Source organism: Octopus sinensis, linkage group LG7, assembly GCF_006345805.1.
Source record: "Octopus sinensis linkage group LG7, ASM634580v1, whole genome shotgun sequence".
NCBI classification, from domain to species: domain Eukaryota; kingdom Metazoa; phylum Mollusca; class Cephalopoda; order Octopoda; family Octopodidae; genus Octopus; species Octopus sinensis.
In genome coordinates this window covers 467,225-492,247 of record NC_043003.1, presented here as the reverse complement: position 1 = coordinate 492,247, position 25,023 = coordinate 467,225, and the positions used below count along the sequence as shown (strand labels likewise).

Here is a 25,023-nt window from a genome sequence, read left to right as displayed (position 1 = left end):
ATTTCCATGGCTAACAGATGGCATCTTTTCTTATTTTCCCCACCTAATGCACAAAACATCAAACAGGGAGCCTGCCTCTATGTGATCACTCGATATGGTAGAAATAGCAGCCAAATCTCCTTTAATTTACATCCAGTTGCATTGACAGAGCATGATAAAGTAGTCCAACATAATACTACACGTGAATGAAGGTTTATATAATGAAGGGAAGAAGATAACATCACATAAGCACAGCCTCCCCATCGTCTCACTGAGGTCGTTTGAAGTAGCATCATTTAATATCTCGGCTAAACTTAGACGAATGATTATTGTTGTCATTGTAACTGGAGAGTGTTGCAAGGAACTACTGTAAGCACCAAACACACACACACACACACACACACACATGTTTCTGATATATGTGTGTATGCAAATGTGTTTGGTGCGTGTCAGTAGGATTTGTGTGTGTGTGTGTGTGTGTCTATGTGCATACATTAGTTAATTAATAGACAACTAACTTACTTCTAAGAAGGAAATAAAATCTACTTTGCTCTATTTATAATTGCATAATGTGTAACAACAGGAACATGAAAAAGTAAAAAAAACGAGGGGTTGATTTTCATAGAGTTTATGGCCAACCGATGCATCACACACAAAACAACACAAAGAAATATCAATAATAAATATATATAAAAGAAACAACACACAGTTTCCATCTTTGAAAAGAAATCACACAATAAAACAAAGCTGAGCACTTTAAATGGAAAATAAACAGCAATTAGTTGAGGTAAGTTGTTATTTTAGGTATATTTGAGAAACTGTTTAAATGTAATTAATGATTGTTAATTTGTTCTATTTTGATTATATTTTTTTCATCTTATAATTGAAAACAAAAAACTGTAAATTTATTAAAATCATATAAAAGGCTATTTTTAAATCTTTTGTGACAAAAGAGTTGGGTTTTGTTTTTTTAATAGTTATCATCGTTCATTTAAAGAATTGGATTAATATATTCATCTAACCCACACGCTGTGGGCTTTAACTCAAATGAAAGCAACATATATATATATGCATACACACATGTACATATACTTGAAAATGTGTGTATAGGTATGTGTGTGTGTATGTAGGTTCATGGTCTGGTGGTTAGAGTGTTGTATGCTGACCACCATTTCAATTCCTGAACTGGGTGGTGTTTTGTGTTCTTGAGCAAAACACTTCATTCCACATTGCTCTGCAATCAATTCAACATCTGATGCGTGACATGTCATGCACCTGGACAGACAATGTCAAATTTGATGGGGAGTGAGTAGATGTGGGGAGTGAGGTGATGTGGGGAGTGAGGGGATGTGGGGAGTGAGGTGATGTGGGGAGTGAGGTGATGTGGGGAGTGAGGTGATGTGGGGAGTGAGGGGATGTGGGGAGTGAGTAGATGTGCAGCACAAGCACTTGATCACAAGTCATCTGTCGTTTATGACAAACGAGAGCACCACATCTTAAACACACACACACACACACACACACACACACATCATATATACAGCAAAGTAATGAAGATGGGATGTGGTAATGAGGAGGAATCTTTCACTGGTAAGAAATAATTCTCTCCTAGCAAGCATTTTGGACAGCCTCTGATAACCATGTCCAACTCCGGGCCTTCTCATAAGATTTAGTTTCTAGACCCAGCCAAACCATCTGGAGAAATGGAGAAATGGCAAAGGCAGGTCCTGGTTCCTTAAAAATGGTGCTTCAAGCAGATGGAACTCATCAGCTTTGGAAGGTATTTCATTTAAGAGAGAGAGAATTCTGACTTTGAATCCTCTGCTGTGTTGCATATGGGGCCTTGCCCTTCCCACGGACAACATTGCCATCATCAGCATCATTTAGCATCCATTTTCCATGTTTGTACGGGTGTTAGATATATATATATATGTATGTACACATACACATAGAAACTTACTTCATGGGGTACAAATATTTTCTTTAATACTTTTGTACTGAGAGTAGGTGTAAATTAGATGATGCTTCAATATTATTTTAAGCCTTGCTACCACCCAAGAGGGAGTCAGCTCATTAACTGAAAGATTGAGATGTAATATTTCAATGTTCAAATAGGTATCCTGAAAGGTGCAGCTTACGACTACAAGAAACAAGAGCTGTGAATGTAATTAACAAGAGCTTTGTTGATTTGAAGTACTCAGCTGAGGGGCAGAGAACAGCTTCGAAAGGTCTACTGTTTTGAACGTCTGTAAATTTAATTCTTTACTTAATGGATATATCTAATTAGAAAAAAAAAGCCTTGAGCAATTAATTTTATTCATTTCATAAATATTGTTTTTATTGATAGCTGAGATAATGATTTATGAAACTGTTTTCAAATGTTGTAAAGTGAGTCACTATTTTCTTCAGAGCTTTCAGCTGTAAAGTTAGAGAGTTCTTGAAGCTACCATAAGGCAAACAGAGTAATGTCCCTTGTTTAAAGAATAATGGTGGGATTAAAAGATATGAAAATATGAATAAATTAAAATAAATTTAAATAAATTAAAATAAATTAATATGAAAACGTCAGTCAAGAATTTTTCAGAAGATGGTCTGGAGTTTTAAAAAACCCTTTGCCTCTCCAAAGCATCTCAAGTTTATCCTAAACGCCCATGCTACTTTTCAGACTTGAAGTTAAGCCTTGTTTCATGTTCTGAGTCATACAAAGCTTTCCTTTCAGAAGTTCTCCCCCAAAAGAAAAAAAAAACATCACTGGAGGGGGGGGGGATGTGTATCGTGTATGCTGCATGGACCCCAGGGTAATATGTCCAGTGTATCATGGTATGTGATACACAGGATAAGCATTTGAGCTTCTTCTTTCTTCTTCTTCTTCTTCTTCTTCTTCTTCTTCTATACGTTTAGATAAATCTTGTTGCTGAAAGTTGCTTCCAAAATAAATTTAACAGAAAACAGGACAGAAGGTGAATAAATGAAGAGCCGGGAACATTTTATTATTGTAACTTCTGATGAAAGTAAACAAAGTTGAGATGTATTGAAAGATGCAGAAATAAATTTTATTTTATTCTCAAACGTGTGATAATGCTAATAAATAGCGTGATAATGCTAATAAATAGCGTGATGAGGATCCATTGCAGAAAAATGTATTTTCTGCAGTGTATGGGTCATTTATCCTGATCATGCTATTTTCACGCGTTTAAGAACAAAAAATTTTTTATTTCTGTATCTTTTATTTGTAAATATCATAAAATGAAGAAAAGAGAAATATCAACGATTGAAGACTTTAAATAGAATATACCTTGGAAGAAACCCCACATTTATGAAAGTGAGATTAAAGTGTAGGGGTCAGAGTAAAAGGTCTCATGCTAGGACCATGAAATAATTTGGTAAACATTTATCATGACTTACTCTGATTCTTCCTGCATTCGCTTTCTGCGGCGGGCTTCGCGGCGTTCTTCGAGTGAACTCATGGCTATTTAGTCTGGGAAGCTTCGAAAAAGAAGGGATTCACTGTAAGAAGAAGAAGAGAAAACAAAAATAAAAAGGGTCAACTTGGTTAAATCACTCACGATGTTCAATATATTCAACAGATATTATTTCTATCATCACACACACGCATGTGTGTGTGTGTGTGGTGAAATAAGTTTTACAATGAATTTTCTTTAATCAAGCCTTAAGAACTTTTTAATAACAAAATGAAGAATTTTATATCCTAATTAATATATCTTATTTATAAAATCACTAAAATAATCCCTTTTTCAAACAAATAACTACATTAAACAATTAAATGTCAGAAAAGAAAACAGTAACAAGGGAAATTTTAATTTAAGAATATTGTGATTAATTTTTTCCTTCACAAGTTTTTTGTACATTGAAGATATTTAAACACAAAAACAATTATAGATACTGGATTACATCGTGCTCTCTCTCTCTCTCTCTCTCTCTCTCTCTCTCTCTCTCTCTCTCTCTCTCTCATATATATATATATATATATAGAGAGAGAGAGATATGGAGAGAGAGAGAGAGATAAATTGTATGTGTGTGTGCGTATGTATGTATATATATATATATTATAATATATATATCCAAATCAAACCAAATCAAAATAGATGAATATCAATGGAATTTGTATCTTTGTGGTCCAGTACCGGTGGCACACAAGAAAACCATCCGAAGTGGCCGTAGCTGGTACCGCATCGACTGGCCTCCGTGCGTGGGCACAACAAACACCATCTGATCGTGGCCGTTCGCCAGCCTCACCTGGCACCTGTGTCGGTTGCACAAAAAACACCATCCAAAGACAGCGAGTCATCAGTCCACCTGTGCATACCTCCCTCTTATGACACTTGTGAAGACCTGTTAGGGCAGAGGCAAGTGTGTGACTTTGTGAAGACCTGTTGAGGCAGAGGAAGTGTGTGACACTTGTGGAGACCTGTTGAGCAAGTGTGTGACAGCGTGACACTTGTGAAACCTGTTGAGGCAAGTGAAAATCAAACAAATCAAAATAGATGAACATCAATGGAATTTGTATCTTTGTGGTTCCGTACGGTGGAACACAAGGAAAACCATTCGATCGTGGCGTTCGCCAGCCACATTGGCACCTGTGTCGGTGGCACATAAAGACCATCCGAAGACCCGGCGACGTAGACAGTCCACCTGTGCATACCTTCCTTCTTGTGAACTTGTGAAGACCTGTGAGGCAAGTGAAAATCAAATCAAATCAAAACAAATCAAAATAGATGAGCATAAATGGAATTTGTATCTTTGTGGGCCAGTGCGGGTGGCACACAGAAAATCATCCGAACGTGGCCGTAGCCAGTAGCATAGACTGGCCTCCGTGCTTTGGGGACGTAACAAACACCATCCGATCGTGGCGTCCGCCAGCCTCATCTGCACTGTGTCGGTGGCATTAAAAAACACCATCCGAGCGTGGCCGTCTGCCAGCCTCGTCTGGAACCTGCCAGCCTCATCTGGCACCTGTGTCGGTGGCACATAAAAACACCATCCGAGCGTGGCCGTCTGCCAGCCTCGTCTGGCACCTGTGTCGGTGGCACATAAAAACCATCCGAGCGTGGCCGTTCGCCAGCCTCGTCTGGACCTGTGTCGGTGGCACATAAAATCACCCACTACAATCTCGGAGTGGTGGCGTTAGGAAGGGCATCCAGCTGTAGAAAACACTGCCAGATCTGACTGGCCTGGTGCAGCCTTCGGGCTCCCCAGACCCCAGTTGAACCGTCCAACCCATGCTAGCATGGAAAACGGACGCTAAATGATGATGATGATGATGATGATATCCATGTATATGATATGTGTATGTATGTATGTATGTATGTATGTATGTATAAACAATTATCTAAATACGTGTAATCTTTTTAAGATATATTAGATATTTAAGTAAAATTGTACCAAGAGAAAAAGAATGACAAAAGTAGCAAAAGAGGGAGAGATTTGTAATTGGAAAGAAGGAAAGCTTAAATTTATAATAGGAAGGTTTCTCTCTGTCTCAACATCCACTTTCTTCTAGAGAAGAAATGATTCTTTCTTAACAATAAGATGGACATTTTAAACAAAAATCTTTTAATTTAACAATAAGCTGAATATGTGAAATATTTTTTTTTGATTATTTTTATTAATTTTGTCGGATATAAATTACAATATGGTGTTTTTAATCAAGTTCTCTTGTCTAACGAAGCCACATTGCAAAAAAAAAAAGTCATGTGGGAGTTATCTCCCTTACACTATGCAACTCGGCTTTTGTTGGCCGAGTCGTTTTTATTGCGGATGAATGGATGTAAAATTACAGTAATTATTCGTTTAAAAGTCGCACTATTCTATAGTTGATCTTAAATGAAGAGATTGGAGCGCAACATAGCAATTGGGTAAAGCTAAGATTTGAAGGGAACAAATTTTGCACCAAAATTTAACACTTAAATTAGAGACATGACTTATACATGTGTTAAAACGGTGTTTTTCGAAAATTCTTTTCTTTTAAGGAAAAGTACATTCTACCTACATATTTACAGATAAGACTTTCTCAAGAAATCCAATACTCATATAGATTTAGAGGAGGCGGTACGTTATAAATGTAGAATTTAACAGAAAGTGAGCGATAGGGAAAAGATAGAGAGATTATAAAGTTTTAAGTTAATACAAACTAATGCTAAATTTAGACCAAACAGCTAATATCGTTTTTCATGGAGGAGTTATTTTCAGGGAATTTATCAGTGGAATACAGTTTTTAAAAATTCAGAGTTGATGAGTAGATTTTAAATAGTTATACAGAGAACTCACTTTAGAAGTATCACAGATATTACGTATTTTAAAATAGTCATCTATGTATCGTAATTAATGTATATACGCCGTTGATAGGCCAGTTACTGTAGAATTTGTCCTGAGACAACAACTGGGCTGTGTTTATCCGTCTATTTTCTCAGCCCACTATTACTAGAGAGTACATGAGGCTAGAGTCCTCAGGTCCTTCCTTCATAAGATCTCATAAGAAGCAAATGTCGTTACACTTTCCAGCAGGAAATCCAAGCGTGATATTGTCCGACCATTTCGTTCTTGGCTCACTCTTAGGTCTCCAGACTAGAAAGCGACATGCGATTCTTTCCTGTGACAGTCTAATCTCAGTGCTGTGTATAAAACACAATAAATATCAGAGAGAGAGGAAAATTCGTCCCAGAAGAAGTCATACGGCCAGTCCATAAGAATTGCTCTTAGAATAAATACACCCGTAACTGGCTTTTCGACAATCTATATACATTAAGTATGATACATAGATAGCTAGTTTCTTATTTCTTTATTGCCCAAAAACGGTTAAACACAGAGGGGACAAACAAGGACAGACAAAGGGATTAAGTCGATTACATCGACTCCAGCGCGTAAATGGTATTTAATTTATCGACCCCGAAAGGATGAAATGCAAAGTCGACCTCGGTGGAATTTGAACTCAGAACATAAAGACAGACGAAATACCGCTAAGCATTTCGCCCGGCGTACTAACGATTCTGCCAGCTCACCGCCTTAAAATAGATGGCTATTTTCATTAAATATGGATTCAGTTGCGTATACTGGATATTTTAAAATTTTCCTGTATAAAAACAAAAAATAAAGAAAGACATTTGATACTCTGCTATAATTACTATTGCTAATCTTTCACAAACAAAGCGAAGAAATTGTTCTGTGGCAACAAAGACGGGGGAAAACTAACAATAGTTGTCTCCCTTCACTGGCACGCATTTTTCGCTTTCGTGGAAGTGGCTCTCTACACCCTGCTCCGCAACCGGTACGCCGCGGCACGCTGCTGTGCCACGAGACGATGCTAGGTGTGCAACAGGGTAACCTCAACATCATTTGTTTCCCTTATACTTTTAGTTCGGGTGTGTTGCCGAATTTCGAAAAGTATATAAGTGTACCACAAGTGAGAAAAGGTTGCGGACCTCTGCTCTATTCTATAAATCAGAGGTTCTCAAACTTTTGGGGCCACCGCCCCCTCTCCAGGCCACATAATACCTTCAGCACCCCCACCCCTATTTTTATGTATAAATAAATATTTTATATTTTACTAATTCATATATACTATGAATCATTTGATATTTAATATAATATTGTACAATTTGTATACAATACTGTAATAATATTATAATAAATTCATAGTGTCCCCCCAATCCACTGCCTTCCTCCCAACACCTGCCCCACCCCGCCCCTTTAGACACCAGCGCCCACCTGGACCGTCTCAACACCCACCGAGGGGCGGTAGCGCCCACTTTGAGAACCTATGCTCTCCATGATATATTTCTTACGACGAAAATTGACGAATTGGTAGGGGCTTCCATAAATCGCCCTGCATTTTCAGATAAGTATGGAAGCATGGTTTATTTATTGATGTGTGTGTGTGTGTACGTGCGTTGGTGTATTTACTTCCCGTAACTTAGTGGTTCGGCAAAAGTTCGACAGAGTAAGTACAGGCTTTTAAAAAATAACTGTTGGGGTCAGTTCTTTCGACTGAAACTTCTTCAAGGTGGTTGCCCCAGCATGGCATCATTGACAAATATTTTTTAGTTTCTATTCACTAAAAAAATTGAATGTATTTCAGCGCACGACTTTTTCCCCTTTTTTCTCTTCTTTTTCTTTTTGTTCTAATTGTTTCAGACACTGGACAGCGGTCATGCTGGAGCACCGCCTTGAAAACTTTTTGTCAAATCGATTTCAGTGCTTATCTATTTCAAAGCCTGCTACTTATTCTATTGGACACACGGACACACGTCAGGCTCCCACGCGGTATCCGTCTACCAAATTCACGTACAAGTTAATGGTCGGTTCGGAACTTTATTAGAAAACACTTGCGTTAGATTCCTCGCGGTGGTTCTGAACTGGAAACCCAATGGTTATGAAGTTAACTGAAATTACTTAAAATTGATTGACGGCACCCGTCCCCATCATTCTTTAAAACGGTGGCAATGTTTAAAAAAATATTTTAATCTTCAGGTGTTCTCCAGCTTCTGTGAAATTAGGTGCAAACCTCCACAGACATCTCTTGAGTTGTCAGATGAATTCGTTCGTGTTTTTACGACTTTCTTTAATCTTTCTCACGTAATTTAAATTGATGCGAAAAATATTTTTAGCGAAATGTTTCAAGGGATTTTGTAGCTCCATTGTTTCTCTACAACTTTTGTTCAGCATTTTTGGAATTTGAATAAATTTTGCCCATTTTCAAACATATTGACGATGGTGGAAAACGAATGAATTTATCTGACAACCCATAAGATGTCTTTTTGGGGGTTTTTTTTGTTATTTTGTTTTTAGCTATGGCAACCTTCTTCGTTGTTTTCTTAAAATGTTGTCACAAAGATTACATAACTTCGGGACACATTTCGAGCGTTTGTGATTGTAGATATTTTAACGAAAACGTTCGGCTGCTGTCTTAGCAAGTTAAATGACTTCGACAAAAGGCTCCTTTGTTAGTTTGTATTGTCCCAAGAATTAAGACTTGAAAGCATGCGGTGCCAGCATTTAAAGTTGGTAGGGATTTGTTTGTGGAAAGATTTTGACGGCTGAAGCAACAATTCAAGTGACTCGCATAACGAAACTCTTTTGTTGGCTCGTGTCTATATTTAAAAATGCTTAAGATGTGTGCATATACCTTAAAATAAATACACGGTGTGTGTGTGTGTTCGCCACGCCAAGACCCTCAAGTGGGTCAAAATTGCTGATTGTCCCCCATTTTTCTGGTTTTCTGCTCGCCTGGCGTCATTATTCTTTTTGCAAAATTTTCAGTAATTCTAAATTCGTGCGGCTCTCACCAAATTATGGAACTTCGGCGCTGTTACATTTTTGCCTTTTATCGTTCACTTGTTTCAGTCATTGGAGCGCGGCCATGCTGGGACATCACTTTGAAGGCTTTTAGTTTTTTTAAACAATCGACTCTTTTTTTTTTTTTTTAAGTCCGGTCTTTATTGTTTTTGTATCTTTTGTCGAACCGCTAAGTTACGGAGACAGAAACAAACACCGATTGTCAAGCAGTGAGGGAAACAAAAGCACACACACACACACACGCACGTGAAATATGCGACGGGATTCTACATAGTTTCCATCTATCAAACTCACTAATAAAATATTGGTCGGCCCAGAGCTATATTAGAAGACACTTGTCCAACATGCTGCCCAGTGGAACTGAAACCAAAATCTTATGGTTACAAAGCGGATTTAAGTTATATATCTGACGCTTGCCGGACAGCCATGTTACCAACTACACTATGCCCTGCCCGACACTCTTATTTGTAAAATTATGTGTTAATAGCAATCTGTGCATCATACTTAAAGCATATACATCATTGAAAGCCTAATTAATTGTGGTATTTGTCCCGGTACAGTATCTCTTATAGACGTACATTGTTAAAAACACACAAATATATCAGTGGCAGACGAAAATCGTCCAGCAACGATAACGGCATTACTAAATGAGCATTTCTGCATCTTTAGAATTCGTCAGTAGCAAGAACCTATTAGCAACTGCATGTTTAAACAAAATCAACCGGGACTGATATAGTAAAACAGTGATTAAAAAAACAAACTTCCCTAATGTTACAAATAGCCGCCGGGCTCGGTAAAAAATTAATTATAAGCGATTAGCGCTATACGTTAACGAGAGATGCTATCTTGAGACGAATATCCCAGTTTATCAGGTTCTCAACGACCAAATATCTGCTCCAAATATGATACGCAAATTCCTATTCTGAACTAAAACTGCTTCGTTCGCTCATAGCGAATTTTAATGCGGGAATTTCTGATAAATATTTTAACAGAAGTTTTAACCTTCACTACACTGTAGTTTAATTAATTATTTTTTTTAATAACGCAGCCCAAGCAGTATCAGATTTCTATTACTAAAGTCTAACACCATGAAATATTAGATCTTTGATCAATGCTTCATATATTTAGGGTTAATTCTCAGCGAAATATTAACAAAATGCTAAAATGTCTTTTCTTCTATTTTAAACTCAACTCAAATGCTATGGAATGATTATCAGGACACCATTCCTGTTCCTCTACTTTAAAATCCCAGACGACTTGCCTATATTGCTTGCAAATGGTCATCTTTCCATATTCTAAGAACAAACCATGTCATCATTTCAACAAACTTGATTTACTTGACGAAATTTTTTCTCTTTTCGTCTCACTTCAGCTCGTTAGCAACAGGGATTATCTCCCATAGACTTTTTACTCTGCCAAACATGAAGCGAATATCTGGCGAGAAAATGCCAAAAACGAGTGGAAAGCAGTTCTTTGAAGATTTGTGCATCAACAATCACTAATTTCAATGAACATAAGCTATTCACAGATTTATACTAAAGTTTAGGTAATATTTCTTTCATGTTTTAATAGAAAAAATGTGTAATTTATAGTGAAATAATTACGGGTCCAGGGACCCAATTTTGATCGAAGTAGCAGGCTATCAGTGAATATATAGTATAGGGCCCAATGCAACGAGTTGCCCAGGGGTCTATAATGTTGCTATGGTAACTCTGGAGGAAACCGTTAGAGCGTGGGACAAAATATCTGTATTCCCATCGAGATCACGTTCACGCTTCATCTTTCTGGCGACGTTATTTTGTCTCAACCATTAATAAAGAGAATGTGCAAAAATATTTCCAAATATTTCATATTTTTGGAGGTCGTTGATCTTTGTCAGTTTGAGTACTGCTAGGTTTCATTTAAGCCATCTCAATTATTGCCTATTTATCATTGAATTTCTTCCTATAATCTCTTTAATAATTAATAAGATCAAAGTTACTCTCCAAAACTGCACTTTTTGTGTGTGTGTGTGGAGGGGGTTTCACTTATCTATCTTAATAATTTCCAAAGCCATCTGAACTAACCCATTAAGTCCCAGAGTACTTTAATTTCTGAATATTACTTTAAATTTTTTACAGATGATTGAAAATAGGTTAAAATGAAAAAAATAATTATTAAAACTCCTTTACTTCAAGTAGAAATGGAAATACTCGGTGTCCTATAAATAGGATACTGGTACAATGTGATTACAGCTTATTTTAAGGTTCTCATTTAGTGTCCTATTTATAGGACAGTGGAACTTAATGGGTTAACGCGAAAAAAGTAGCATTTTATGGTTATTTGGCAGCTTTATTCTTCCTCCACAAATTTTATTTATCATTTCTGAAATTTGAATAAATTTTACCTCTTTTCAAACATATAATGATAGAGTAACAGAAAGGAAGAAAAAAACCCAACGAATTTATCTGACAACTCAGTAAAAAAAAATGGCATGTATGACTAGCTACATGGAAACATTGACAGTTATATGTTTTCCAAGGATACCAGTTACACGATGTGGAGTATTCTCGCAGACAATTTGGTCTGTTGTAACATTCATTATATTATTTCACCTTGTGTTTATGTATTCTATCAACCCTAGAGAGGTACAAATTAACAGTGATCTGGAGAAGGTTTATCTTGTCTTTAAAAGCAAAATTGTTCCATAACCAACGCATTTGAAATACCTTAATGAACAACAACAGATAAGAAATGAAAATATTATCAATTCTTCTAGCAGACTTTTAAATACCACACAGATATAGTTTAAATATCAAAGGAACCTCAACGTCGTTTGACTTGCTAAAAACAACAGCTAAATTTCGCATATCACACCCTAGAAGCTTTAAAAGGAAGTCACATCGGCTAAAATAGTCCTCAGTACACCATGCCTGAAAAATGATCGAGGATGGTCATAGATGGAACGCTTTTGAATATTCAAGGATGGCTTGGGGTTAAACAACAACTAAGCAGTGATTGTGTGTGTGTGTGTGTCCTCTTCCACCACTGCTTGACAACCGGTGTTGGTTTGCTTACGTTCCAGTAACTTAATGGTCCAGCAAAAAATAGGTATTAGGCTTTAAAAAAAAAAACCCAATTCCCTGGGTTCACTTTGTTCGACTAAGACCGTTCAAAGCGGTGCCCCAGCATGGCCGCAGTCCAATGACTGAAACATGTATAAAGTAGATTGTATTGTCTTACTCTAATATCTTGTCTGAACGAGGAAATGTGTTCCATCTGAGAGTAAAATCAGCCAAGAGTCTGTCTTTAAGGAGAAATGGGTTTTTTTCATGAAAACCAAAAGAATTTCTGCTATTCAAGAGCTTCCCTTCAGAAAACTTTGGGTGCATGTACACCCAGCGGGTTCTCAAAATAGAAGCCGATTTGAAATGAGGCACTGAAGCATTTAATGAGTGTGAATTGGTAGGGAAATTAAAATTTGATGTTATCGCAAGCAAAACAAAATCTCCATCTCGAGAGCAAAGGGATTAACGTTGCCAAAAGCAAAATGGCTGACAGTTTCTTCTTTTTTGTGGAAATACTCATCTACAGAGTAGACTCAAAAGTAAGTCAACCTATAACAATAATAATCGTTTCTGCTATAAGCACAAGAACTGAACATTTGTGGGGAAGAGGACCAGTCGTTTACATCGACCCCCAATACTTGACTGGTACTTATTTCATCGATCCTGAAAGAGTAACAAGAAAAGTTGAGCTTGTATGGCCGCAGTCCAATGATTGAAACAAGTCAAATTTTCTATCAGTGATTTGCATTGTCTAAATATTCCTTCTTTTTCTCAACCCTTCAGATCCCGCATTATCTATTACACCCGTTCCTTTCTTTACAAAACGTTGGAACTCTGGAATGCTCTCTCAAGCCATGTCTTTCTCGCTACTGTTCACTTGACATCTGTTTAAACAGAATATTAATGGTTTCAATTTCACAATCTCAAAGACCCTGCAAAGGCCACGAATGCAGCCCATTTCTGCAGACCACACTAAAAATATGAACTCAATCGCCTTCTTTTTCGTGAGGGACAGAAAATTTTGTTATTACCAACGGAAGTAGTATTAATTCAGAATAGTAGTTTGTATATTGCAGATGTACTGCAGAAAGCCCTGAAATCGCAGTATTCATATCGAGAAAGCAATTTGTATGGACGTATAGTGTTTAAAAAACACAGAAATATTTCAGTAGCAGATGAAAAGTGTTTAGCAGAGGTGATGTAATTGCTAAATATGTATTTCTGCATCTTTGAGCGTCATCAGTGGCAAGCATCACTATCAGCCGCGTGCTAAAACAAATTTACTCTTGATTAACTAATCACTGGGGTCGCAATTAGCTGGCAGAAAAATACTTGTCTTCTAAACAGTTACTGGAACTCTACAAGAGAAAAGTACATCTGTGATGCCTTAGTCATCAGGCACACAAAAAAGACAGCATCCTAAAAATGCCATCCATCTGTTAGGCAAGCTGTTTCTCAGCAACATGTTACGCAAACTAGCAAACCACTCAACAATAAATGGCAATCCTTCTGAAACATGTTCCATATATTTGCCTCTTCTTTTATTCCAATTCCGACTTCGTTTAAACAATTTACTGAACACTTTCTTCCAATTTCCCTTCCCATTTTTCTCCCTTGCTTATGTCACCTGGAAAAATGCCGACATAAAAAACAGGAAATCCCCTGCTAGATCTAACTCATATCACATCCATCTTTAAAAAGCAAGAACACATTGGATGATATAATCCTAGATACACTGTAGTTAATAATAATAATAATAATAATAATAATAATACAACTATCTTCATATATCAGCCTGATAAAGACTACAACATTCCTTTGGCATTTTTCAGTGTCTAGGCAGTAAGTTTTCTGCAAACAATGGCATGTTTGCTGCGATACTGCCAGACACAGTAACTTCAGATGCACATAGATAATGTGTTATAGAAAAATCTATGAAACGAAATCCATGAACAGCTCAGATGCTTACCTGGTGCAAATCATAATGGAAGTTTTAAAGCTAAATTAAGGAAAGGGTAGATATATTCAAAGAATGTTTAAAGAACTGCAGCTTGCGTTGACAAGCTGGTTTTGGAAGCACGTATAAAAGGTGGGGAGATGTTGCATGGTAAAGAAACCTGGACATTGATGGTGGAAGATCAATTGGAAACTGGAGAAAATGAAATGAATATATTTCTTTGGAAGGGGACTGAGTCAATCGAGAGAGTGGCTACGTGTATTTAAGACATTGATTAACAGGTAGAAAGATGACAACTGCACGGATAGGGATGTGGTGTAAATAGTTGATGAATGATGGATGAAAAACATTAGTGGAGAGTAACTGGCGAAGTATATTTTGTTAAGTATTATTTATGCCACAGAACCTCTCAAAACTAGACACCAATATCTAAGCATTATCACAGAATACCAATGTAAGTGATCCCCACAAACTATGATCCAACAAACACTTTCCACTTTACAAGAATAAAGAAAAACCCAGAATAATGAAAGTAACATGTAAGAAATTTACAATCGAGCATAACAAACGTATATTCCCATCATCAGCTGCCAAACGGATATCACTATGGTTTCGACACTTGGGCACCATTCAATCCAGCGGTGTCAACAGCATTAAAAATATAAACACTGCCTGGAAAACCACCAGATTCTTACTAAAAGTAACATCAGAGTAAACAAACATTGATGACTTATAACTACAAAATAGTGTTTATAACAAAGAACTTAGTCCCAAAAGCACATAAAGACAATGCAACATAGACAACTCAGTGTGTGTGTGTATACACAGATAGATATTGGAAATTGAATAGCAAAATGTATATGTTTGTGTGTATAAATGTGTGTGTGGTGCGGGGGGTGGGTGCTCTTTTTTTTTATCAGTTGGTGAGATTTTTTTAAAGATATTAACAGATGTTTTACAATGAGATTGTTGGAATTTTAGTAACTAATCCTAAACCATAAAAGAAAATAGCTTTTTGAATGTTTATTATGTCACAAAGGTTTAGACAACTGTAACTGCGTATATGTATGTGTGTGAGTATGTATATACGTCTGTGTGTATCTGTGTGTGTATTTGCATATATTTGTGTCTAGACCTGTTGGTGCATACATATTTGTAACTATATATATATGTGTGTTTATATATAGAGCAATAAGAAAATGGATGAGATCAATAGGTGGTTCATCAACTTTTAGACATTATATTATGTCAATTTATTTATTTATTTACTAAAATGACAATTACAAGAATATACATACATGTATGACATATTATGCTTTACATATAAAATATATTAATGTGTTTATATATGAATATTTGTGTGTCTTATATACGCATATGTATGACGTGTGTGTTATGTCTTTTTTACGTTCTACAACTTAGTATTTCAACATATAGCAGTTGATAAAATAAGTACTAGGCTAAAATATGTCCAGGAGTGAGAAAGATTGATGAAAGCCCTGCAGACGATGACCCAACGTGGCTGCCGACTAATGACTGGAAACAACAGAAGACAGCAATAAAAGAACACACACACGTACACACACACACACATCTACATACATCCATTTTTACATACATATACAGGCATGCATCCGCCCATATATACATACATGCATACTTGCACACGCACACACACTCACATATATAGGGGTGCAAACACACAATTACATACACACATCACATGCCTACACACACTTGCATACATACAGATATGCCTACACACGCATTTGGTATCTTAATGTCCGACCGCAACTTCTGTTCCGATTGAGTAAACATTGGAATGGAAGGAGACATCTCTGCTACCATACAGACACATATATACTATTTCAATACAGTATTTCGTTTTGCGACCATTAAATACTACAAACTATATTAAAGGCTTACAAGTAAATATTGTGTGATGTTAGGGCGGTGAGCTGACAGAAACGTTAGCACGCCGGGCGAAATGCATAGCTGTATTTCGTCTGCGTTACGTTCTGAGTTCAAATTCCGCCGAAGTCGACTTTGCCTTTCATCCTTTCGGGGTCGATAAATTAAGTACCAGTTACGCACTGGGGTCAATATAATCGACTTAATCCGTGTGTCTGTCCTTGTTTTTGTCCTCTTTGAATTTAGCCCCTTGTGGGTAGTAAATAAATAGGTATTTCGTCTTCCGCTACGTTCTGAGTTCAAATTTAGTCGAGGCCGGCTTTGCCTTTCATCCTTTCGGGTTCGATAAATTAAGTACCAGTTGCATACTTAGGTCGCTCTAATCGACTAGCACCTTCCCCAAAAAATTTCGGGCCTTGTGCCTAGAGTAGAAAAAAATAATATTGTATGATGTTAGGGTGGCGAGCTGGCAGAATGGTTAGCACGCCAGGCGAAATGCTTGGCGATATTTCGTCTGCCGTTGTTCTGAGTTCAAATTCTGCCGAGGTCTACTTTGCATTTCATCCTTTCAGGGTCGATTAGATAAGTACCAGTTACGCACTGGGGTCGATATAATCGACTTAATCTCTTTGTTTGTGATCTCTATGTTTAGCCCCCATTGGACAATAAAGTAATAAATATTGTGTGAGGTTCTCATTTTTAAGTTTATCTCTGCATGTTTCCTACAAAATTCAGAGCATCGTAACTCCCATCACAGGCTTTGAATTCTAAAGAAAATCCGTTACAGACAAACCGTTACTATAATAGGAGGTCGAACACATGGCTTATTGCATTGTACTCTAGACCACAAAACTGAAAGCTACTCGGAATTCTTGCCTAGCATCGCACAATCCACCCACCCAGATGTTCTTCTCCTTCCCATACACCCTCTTTACATGCTTGGGAGGAATTTCTGTATCTGTGTAGGAGACTGTACCACTATGCATTCTGCCTTCCTCGTCTCTCTTGCATCCTCAGCAGCTTCAATCTATACACCTGCAATCCTCTACCCATCCACCGTTCCAATCTGTCCCATAGAGCCAAGCCGTTCCCATCTCCATTCCTAGAACCACATAACTCATTCCATTTGGTCATTAATTAGTGACTAATTTTTTACTCAATGTATCATCCATTTGATTTCCTCACTAATCCTTCTTGTAGAAGAAAGAAGCTAAAAAAAGAAAAAAGGCTGATATCTGAGACTATGTTGTATAATGCAATCTTAGATACACAATGCCTGAAAAGAAAAAAAAAAGATGGGATGGTCATTGCTGGATTGTTGGAATGCTTTTACTCATATGTCTGTGCTTAAGCAGAGATAACTAACCTGGAGATGATTATTTGAAGATTATACTGATGCAGCTTTCAGACATGATTTATGAGAAAGAGAGAGAGTGGGGGAGAGAGAAGGGGAGAGAGAGAGAGAGTGTGTGTTAAGAAAGGGTAGAGAAGAGGAAGTGAGAGAGGATGTGAGAGGATGAAGATGAATTTTAGTCAAAGAAAGAAATATTCAATTTGGTAAAAGTAATTTTTATTTTAGTTCATTATTGGTCTGCTCTTTCTTTTTATTTTCATTCTTACACTCTCTCTCTCTCTCTCTTCCTCTCTCTAATAGTCTGTCATTTCTCACCTTCATTCATACACAGTCTCTCTCTCTCTCTGCATTTTTATTGTTTCTTTCCTCTCTTTCTCTCTGTCCATATACACAAGAAAAGCATAAATAAAGGGCTTTACATATTCCTTTGTCATCGTAGACTCTTGCAGATGATTCTGATATGCATCACAGAGGCATTCAGAGTTCCATTGATGCGATCAGTCAATCGATCAATTCAATAAAGCTGAACAACTTTAACAAAGTATTACCTGAAGTTCTAAATCAGTCTGAAACACCTTTTGTTAACCTAATGTATTTGTATTAGTAGAGAGCTTAAGAAGTTGTTTTGCTCAGATTAATAATCCCTTATTAATAACTCTTTACATACATACATACATATATGTATGTATGTATATATATACATACATATATATATATATATATATATATATATATATATTATATATACATGTGTATGTATATATATATATATATATACTAGAGGTGCCACAGAGTAATGTTGCATTTCATGTGATGCATTTAAATCATCATAAAGCATATCATAAATATATTTATTCGTTTAAAATAGAATTGTCATTGTTAGCAAAGTCATTTTCCTACTTCAAAACCATTTTTCTGATTCTTCAGGCAAAATAGAAACCAGGTTCTTCAGAAGAGAAAAATGTTTGGAGTGCCACCAGTTTGACAATGTTCCTGCTTTTGAATGTGTTTCCAATTGGTTAAATGTTCAAGGGACCAAAATAAGAGAAAACCTGATGGTTTTAGGTCTTGTGAGTGGAGAGGATGAGTTAGAGCTTCCTAACCAAATGAATTTATCCTTCCTTCGGTTACCTATTTTATTCTTGTGTGGGAACACCTCATGTGGTACCACTTTTCCTTCTTTATGCACTTTCCCAGTCTGATTGAGATGCTCTTGCACTGTGGACCAAGGTTTATTTAGGGTCTGGGGAAAGTCTCCACTACTTTGACGTGGATCCTCTTCAATGGCTGTTTTCACTGTTTCATTATTGAGAACAACTGATTCCATAGAGGTCAACTTTGCCTTTCATCCTTTCGAGGTTGATGAAATAAGTACCAGTTACACACTGGGGGTCGATGTAATTGGCTAGCCCTCTTCATCGCCAAAAAATTTTCAAGGCCTTGTGCCTAGAGTAGAAATAATTGTTGAGAACAGTTGGTTTTCCTGATCGACACCCATCCAAATGATCGAAATCACCATTTTCAGGTTTTTTAAACCTCATTTGGCATTTTCAAACAATCCCACCATCAGGATATACCCTAAACAGGTTTACCCTTGCTCATGTTGCATTGGGTCCCTTATGAAATTTATAAAGCATGCAATGTCAAATATGTTGCTCTTAAAGTTCTCCTTTCCCCAGGGGCCAACAGAGCATCAACATGCACACAGTGTTTGTCCACATTAATGCCTCATCAAAAACTTCTCTGACTCGTTGATTGCAAGACCATCTTTTATTCGCTTAGAAAAAAACCTTGTGGTGACGTCAGACTATTTACTTGAAATTACATTACTTCTGGTGTCCCTAATATAATTCCACTTTTCACACATTATTCAATGGATCTATTTTGTCTGTCTCCCTGTCTCCCATCCACCAGTCTACCTCTCCATTTATTTATGTCTGTCTATCATTCACTTCTTTCTCAATCTTTTTCAATCATTTCTCTCTGTTTATTACGACAGACTTAGAAATGCCTTGCAAATGAAAGAATTTAATGCATTACTCAAACCTTTCCTTCCTCACACCCTGCAGAAGATACGGTTTAGTATTTCTCGTTTGCTATTTCTCTTCCTATCTAATCAGTTCAAGCATGATTCATGGATAGACACAGCTAAATTTACCATTTATACTTCACCTACCACTCTCTCTCTCTCTCTCTCTCTCTCTTCACTTTCTTTTTCTCTCTTTTTTTTCTTTCAGGATTGTCATCTCCTCTCTCCATCTCTTTCATTCTGTCTACATTTCAGTATGTGTGTGTGTGTGTGTGTGTAACCTCCTCCTCCAATATGTCGGTCACATTGATAGGAAAGTCTACCACACAATCCCCTCATTCTCATTGCTATAAACAGAAGCAATTGCTGTCGTTTCACCCTTTGCCTCTTCTACATCTCACATGAGACACAGGAACATATTTGTTCCATGCATTATATTCCATGCATATTTCTAATTTGTTTCCAACCACCAGAGTATCTTGGGACTTATGAAAGGAAAGCTTTATATAATACATGGTTCCGGGTTCAGTCCCACTGCGTGGCACCTTGGGCAAGTGTCTCCTAATATAGCCTCGGGCCGACCAAAGCCTTGTGAGTGGATTTGGTAGACGGAAACTGAAAGAAGCCCATCGTATATATGTGTGTGTGTGTGTGTCTGTGTTTGTCCCCCCAACATCACTTGACAACCGATGCTGGTGTTTTTACGTCCCCTTAACTTAGCGGTTTGGCAAAAGAGACTGATAGAATAAGTACTGGGCTTACAAAGAATAAGTCCTGGGGTCAATTTGCACGACTAAAGGTGGTGCTCTAGCATGGCCACAGTCAAATGACTGAAACAAGTAAAAGAGTAAAGAGTAAAGCGAATAACACAGAGCATAAACATATTCTTTGAAGAGGCAAAGGGTTGCCGTCGCAGAGAGGCTCACAATAAAGACGCATTTTGAACAACACTTCTCAACCCCATCACATCCTGTCTTTTCGAATGGACCTGCTCCATCCTTTCCCTGTGCTGTGTGTCACTTGTAATACACAGGACATGTTTCCCTCATATCTTTGCATCATATAATGATAGATATTCTCCAATTGGAGAATATTAAGTATCTTGGGACTTAGAAAGAAGAAAGCTTTATGTTACTCGGAGCCTGTGAAACAAGGGCAAACTGAACGTGTGTAAACAAGCAGGGATGGTTAGCACAAAGTTATGAAAAGGCTTTGAGCAGGCAAAGGGTTAAGCAACCTGGTCTAAATTTGTAGCTAAGACCTCAACCAAAGATTGAAATATGATTAATCTTTGAAGAATTATCCATCAATTCATTGTACATGATATAAGAAGGTTGACTGATCATCTTTTTAGTTTCCATTGATCTTCAGCACTTCTCTAAGTCTCCTTCTAGCATTATTAGGGCTATACAGGTATGAAGTTTGAATGTGGCATACCTGATACCTTGAACTTATTCTATTGGTCTTTCTGCCAAATTGCTAGCTTACAGGGATATAAACAAACCCACACAGATATATATACACACACACACATACATATATATATGGAAATCGATCAATGGAAATTGCAGATGTGTTACCAGTGCCGGTGGCATGTAAGAGAACCTTCCGTTTCATGACCGTTGCCAGCACCGCCCCGTTTCGTGTCCGTTGCCAGCCTCGCCTGGCCCTTGTGCCGGTGGCACATAAAAAGCACCATCCGTTCGTGGCCGTTTGCCAGCTCTGTCTGGCACCTGTGCGGGTGGCACGTAAAAAGCACCCACTACACTCACGGAGTGGTTGGCGTTAGGAAGGGCATCCAGCCGTAGAAACACTGCCAGATTTGACTGGGCCTGATGAAGCCTTCTGGCTTCACAGACCCCAGTAGAACCGTCCAACCCATGCTAGCATGGAAAACGGACGCTAAACGATGATGATGATGATGATATATATATATATATATATATATATATACACACACATATATATATATAATTATCAGGCAATAATCTAGTACCTCTGCATCGACAAGGCTTGAAAAAATATAGAAAAAAGTGAAAGGGATACAGTGTACTTGCCATGAAGAGTGGAATATTGAACATTTCGGGTTCAATCCTTCTTCAGGGGGCAGAGAAAAAGAGAAGAAAACGATGAAAAAGTCAAACACCTGAGAGGATGTAAACTTTGACTTTCTTTCTCTTTTTCTTCTCTTTTTCTCTGCCCCCTAACAAAGGATTGAATCCAAAGCATTCAATATTTCACTCCTCCCAGAAAGTTCGCAGGACCCATTTCACTTTTTCTATATATTATATGTAAATGTGATAATTCTCTGTGAAGTAGGAAACAGTGACTAATTGTAATATGAAAAAAGAGATTAAGTTTGAGAGTTCATATCAAAATAGATGATCTTATCAATGATTGGTAGCCATTGGAATGTGGGATCAAAGGCTATGCCACATTTGTTCCAGAAGTCAAAGTATAAATCTTGTTGAGGTTAACCTTGCTTTTGTGTTCTTTCCCAATCAATAATGAAAACGCTAAGTGCTGATGCAGCCCCTCTCGATTTCCAGCTGCTGATTCCTGGGTTTGCCGATGAGTCGAGGCTGAGAAGGCAAACAAAAAGGTGTGCATGTCAGCATGTGACTATATAGACCAGTAGTTCTCAACCGCGGTCCTCAAGTAACCTTCCAGTGGCCTCCAATGGTCTTCCCTCTGTAAACTAGCATGGGCATTAAGGACAAACTTATGAAAATGGTTTGGTCTGACAAAGGGTTAACAATCTGTTTTGCAAAATAATGTGGAATCTCTGTCTGTCTTGAACGACAGGTTATTCAGCTGTTTGACCAACTGAATTCTCATTTGTGAAATTAACATGTAAAAGACTGAGAATCCCACCAGAACAGGTGCTTTTAATGCAATTCCTGGGCCAAATCATTGTGACACAATGTGAGAAGGATGGAGCTTATAAGTACAATACAGAGAAGGGGGGAGAATAGACACCATTTTTGGGCTCCAAAGAGATGAAAGGTAAAGTTGACTTTACTGGGATTTGAACTTATAGCACATAATAACCATATCTGCTTAATGAATTATTCTGATATATAAACAAAGCACAGGCATGGGCTGTGTGGTTAAAAATCTCACTTGGCAACCATGTGGTTTTGGGTTCAGTCCCACTGTGCAACACCTTGGGCAAGGGTCTTCTACTATAGTCCAAGATTAACCAATGTCTTGTGAGTTAATTTGGTAGATGGAACCTAAAAGAAGGTTATCATGTGTGTGTATGTGTGTGTGTGTATGTGTATGTGTGTCACCACCACCACAACACAACCGGTGTTGCTTTGTGTCCCTATAACTTATTAAGTTATGGGGACACAAAGCAACAGTTGGCAAAAGAGACCAATAGAATAAGCAATACACTTAAAAAATAAGTACAAGAATCGATTTGTTTGACTAAAACCATTGAAGACAGTGCTCCAGCATGGCCACAGTCCAATGACTAAAACCCAGCAAAAGACAAAAGACAAACGGTATCTAAAACAGATCCACACCTTCATCTGTTTTTAGTCCGTTTGGTAAACAGATTTTATTGGTAACAGATTGAAGATGGCCAAAGGTAAACATAACGAATGTGTTGGAAATATTTCAGAGGAGATTAATCTACGTTTCTATGGATCAGGTTCATCGTATTTGATCACGGATTAACAGATTGAAGATTGACAACCAATATTTTTGTTTGTTTGTTTTGCATTTTTTGCTAAAAGTTTAAATAGTGTGTGTATGTGTGTGAGTGTATGTGTGTGAGTGTATGTATGTGTAATTTGTGTGTGTACACACGTTTTTATATGCATCATTTATTTGGGGTGGGGGATCTTTGTTCTATATGTTGAAAGACAATTAGACTTACTTTAATGATTCTTCAGCTGCAGAATTTCTTTTCATGGATATTCCTGTGATGATGTTAAGTAATAATGTACCAAAATATAGAATTGGGCAGCAAGTGTCTTCTCATTGGTCAACCCTGGGCTGACCAATGCCTTGCAAGTGAATTTGGTAGATGGAAACCATATGGAAGTCCATCATGTGTGTGTAATTTTTAATGGGCCTCTCAAAGTACATAAAGTAGTAGATAATAGCATATAAATAATTGGATTAAAAAATCTCAAATGGAAAATATCAAAAGCTGTCCATGGGGCACAAACTCATATCTCGAAAGGATTACTTTGGTATACTGGTAGAACATCTGTCATGTTCACAGATGTAGATTTGAATGCCACAGGCAGCCTATGACATTTTCATCCAAGGGTTTTTTCTCTTTTACCTAATATCCATGTGCTATTTACTTGATGCAGGCATGGCAGTGTGGTAAGAAGCTTGAATCCCAGCCATGTGATTCCAGGTTCAATCCCACAACATGGCACTGATACTTTTAATTTGTTTTAGTCATTGGACTGTGACCATGCTGGGGCACTACCTCGAAGGGTTTAGTCGAACAAATCAATCCCAATACTTATTTTTTAAGTCTGGTACAGATTTTCTCTGTCTCTTTTTGGCAAGTCTTTTACTGAACTCCCAGAATGACCAAAGCCTTATGAGCAGATTTGTTAGATGGAAACTGAAAGAAGCCCATTGTATATGTGTGTGTGTATGTTTCTGTCTCCTTGTCTTGAAATTGCACGATAGTTGTAAGCAAATATCACCATCATGCAAGCAGTGCCCATTTCCAATCTTCTGTGAAAACATTGCTTGGAAACAGGTGAAGTTTAGCAACAGGAGGACATCTGGCTGTAGGAAAAAGCTGTGTGTGTGTGTGTGGCTCTAATAATACAATTCAACTGAATGATGGTAAACTCATTCCAATAGCTGGAAACCTAAGGGACTGACATGGTCTTCTCATTATACTGATGTTCTGACTGTAATTCACATAGTTTATTCACCACCTACACACAATATCCTTTGCTAGTCTAGGCACAAGGCCCGAAATTTTTAGGAGATGGGGCCAGTTGATTAGATCAACCCCAGTATCCAACTGGTACTTAATTTATTGACCCTGAAACGATGAAGGGCAAAGTCGACCTCGGCAGAATTTGAACACAAAACATAAAGACAGACAAAATACCGCTAAGCATTTCGCCTGGTGTGCTAACGTTTCTCTTTTCTTTACTGCCCACAAGGGGCTACACACAGAAGGGACAAACAAGGACAGACAAATGGATTAAGTCGATTATATCGACCCCAGTGCGTAACTGGTACTTATCTAATCAACCCCGAAAGGATGAAAGGCAAAGTCGACCTCAGCGGAATTTGAACTCAGAACGTGGCAGCAGATGAAATACTGCTAAGTATTCGCCTGGCGTGCTAACATTTCTGCCAGCTCACCGCCTTCACCTAAACTCAATATTGAGTATTCTTTCTTCTGTTGACCACAATACATACACATAGGCACACACAGCTA

The 25,023-nt window shown here is 37.6% G+C and overlaps 1 protein-coding gene across 19 annotated transcripts in view; it reads right to left on the bottom strand.

The window, feature by feature from the left end:
• The window catches only part of LOC115213794 (histone-lysine N-methyltransferase, H3 lysine-79 specific), a 203,890-nt gene that overhangs the window by 142,284 nt on the left and 36,583 nt on the right, over window positions 1–25,023 (bottom strand). For 18 of the 19 annotated variants that reach the window (XM_036504423.1, XM_036504430.1, XM_036504426.1 and 15 more), the window contains exon 2: window positions 3,385–3,486. In XM_036504423.1, coding sequence (XP_036360316.1) covers window positions 3,385–3,446 — 62 coding nt within the window. In that variant the 5' untranslated portion in view covers window positions 3,447–3,486. Of the gene's footprint in view, window positions 1–3,384; window positions 3,487–19,732; window positions 19,741–24,668; window positions 24,680–25,023 lie in introns of those variants that run through there. The other variant, XM_036504436.1, reaches the window with a different exon arrangement.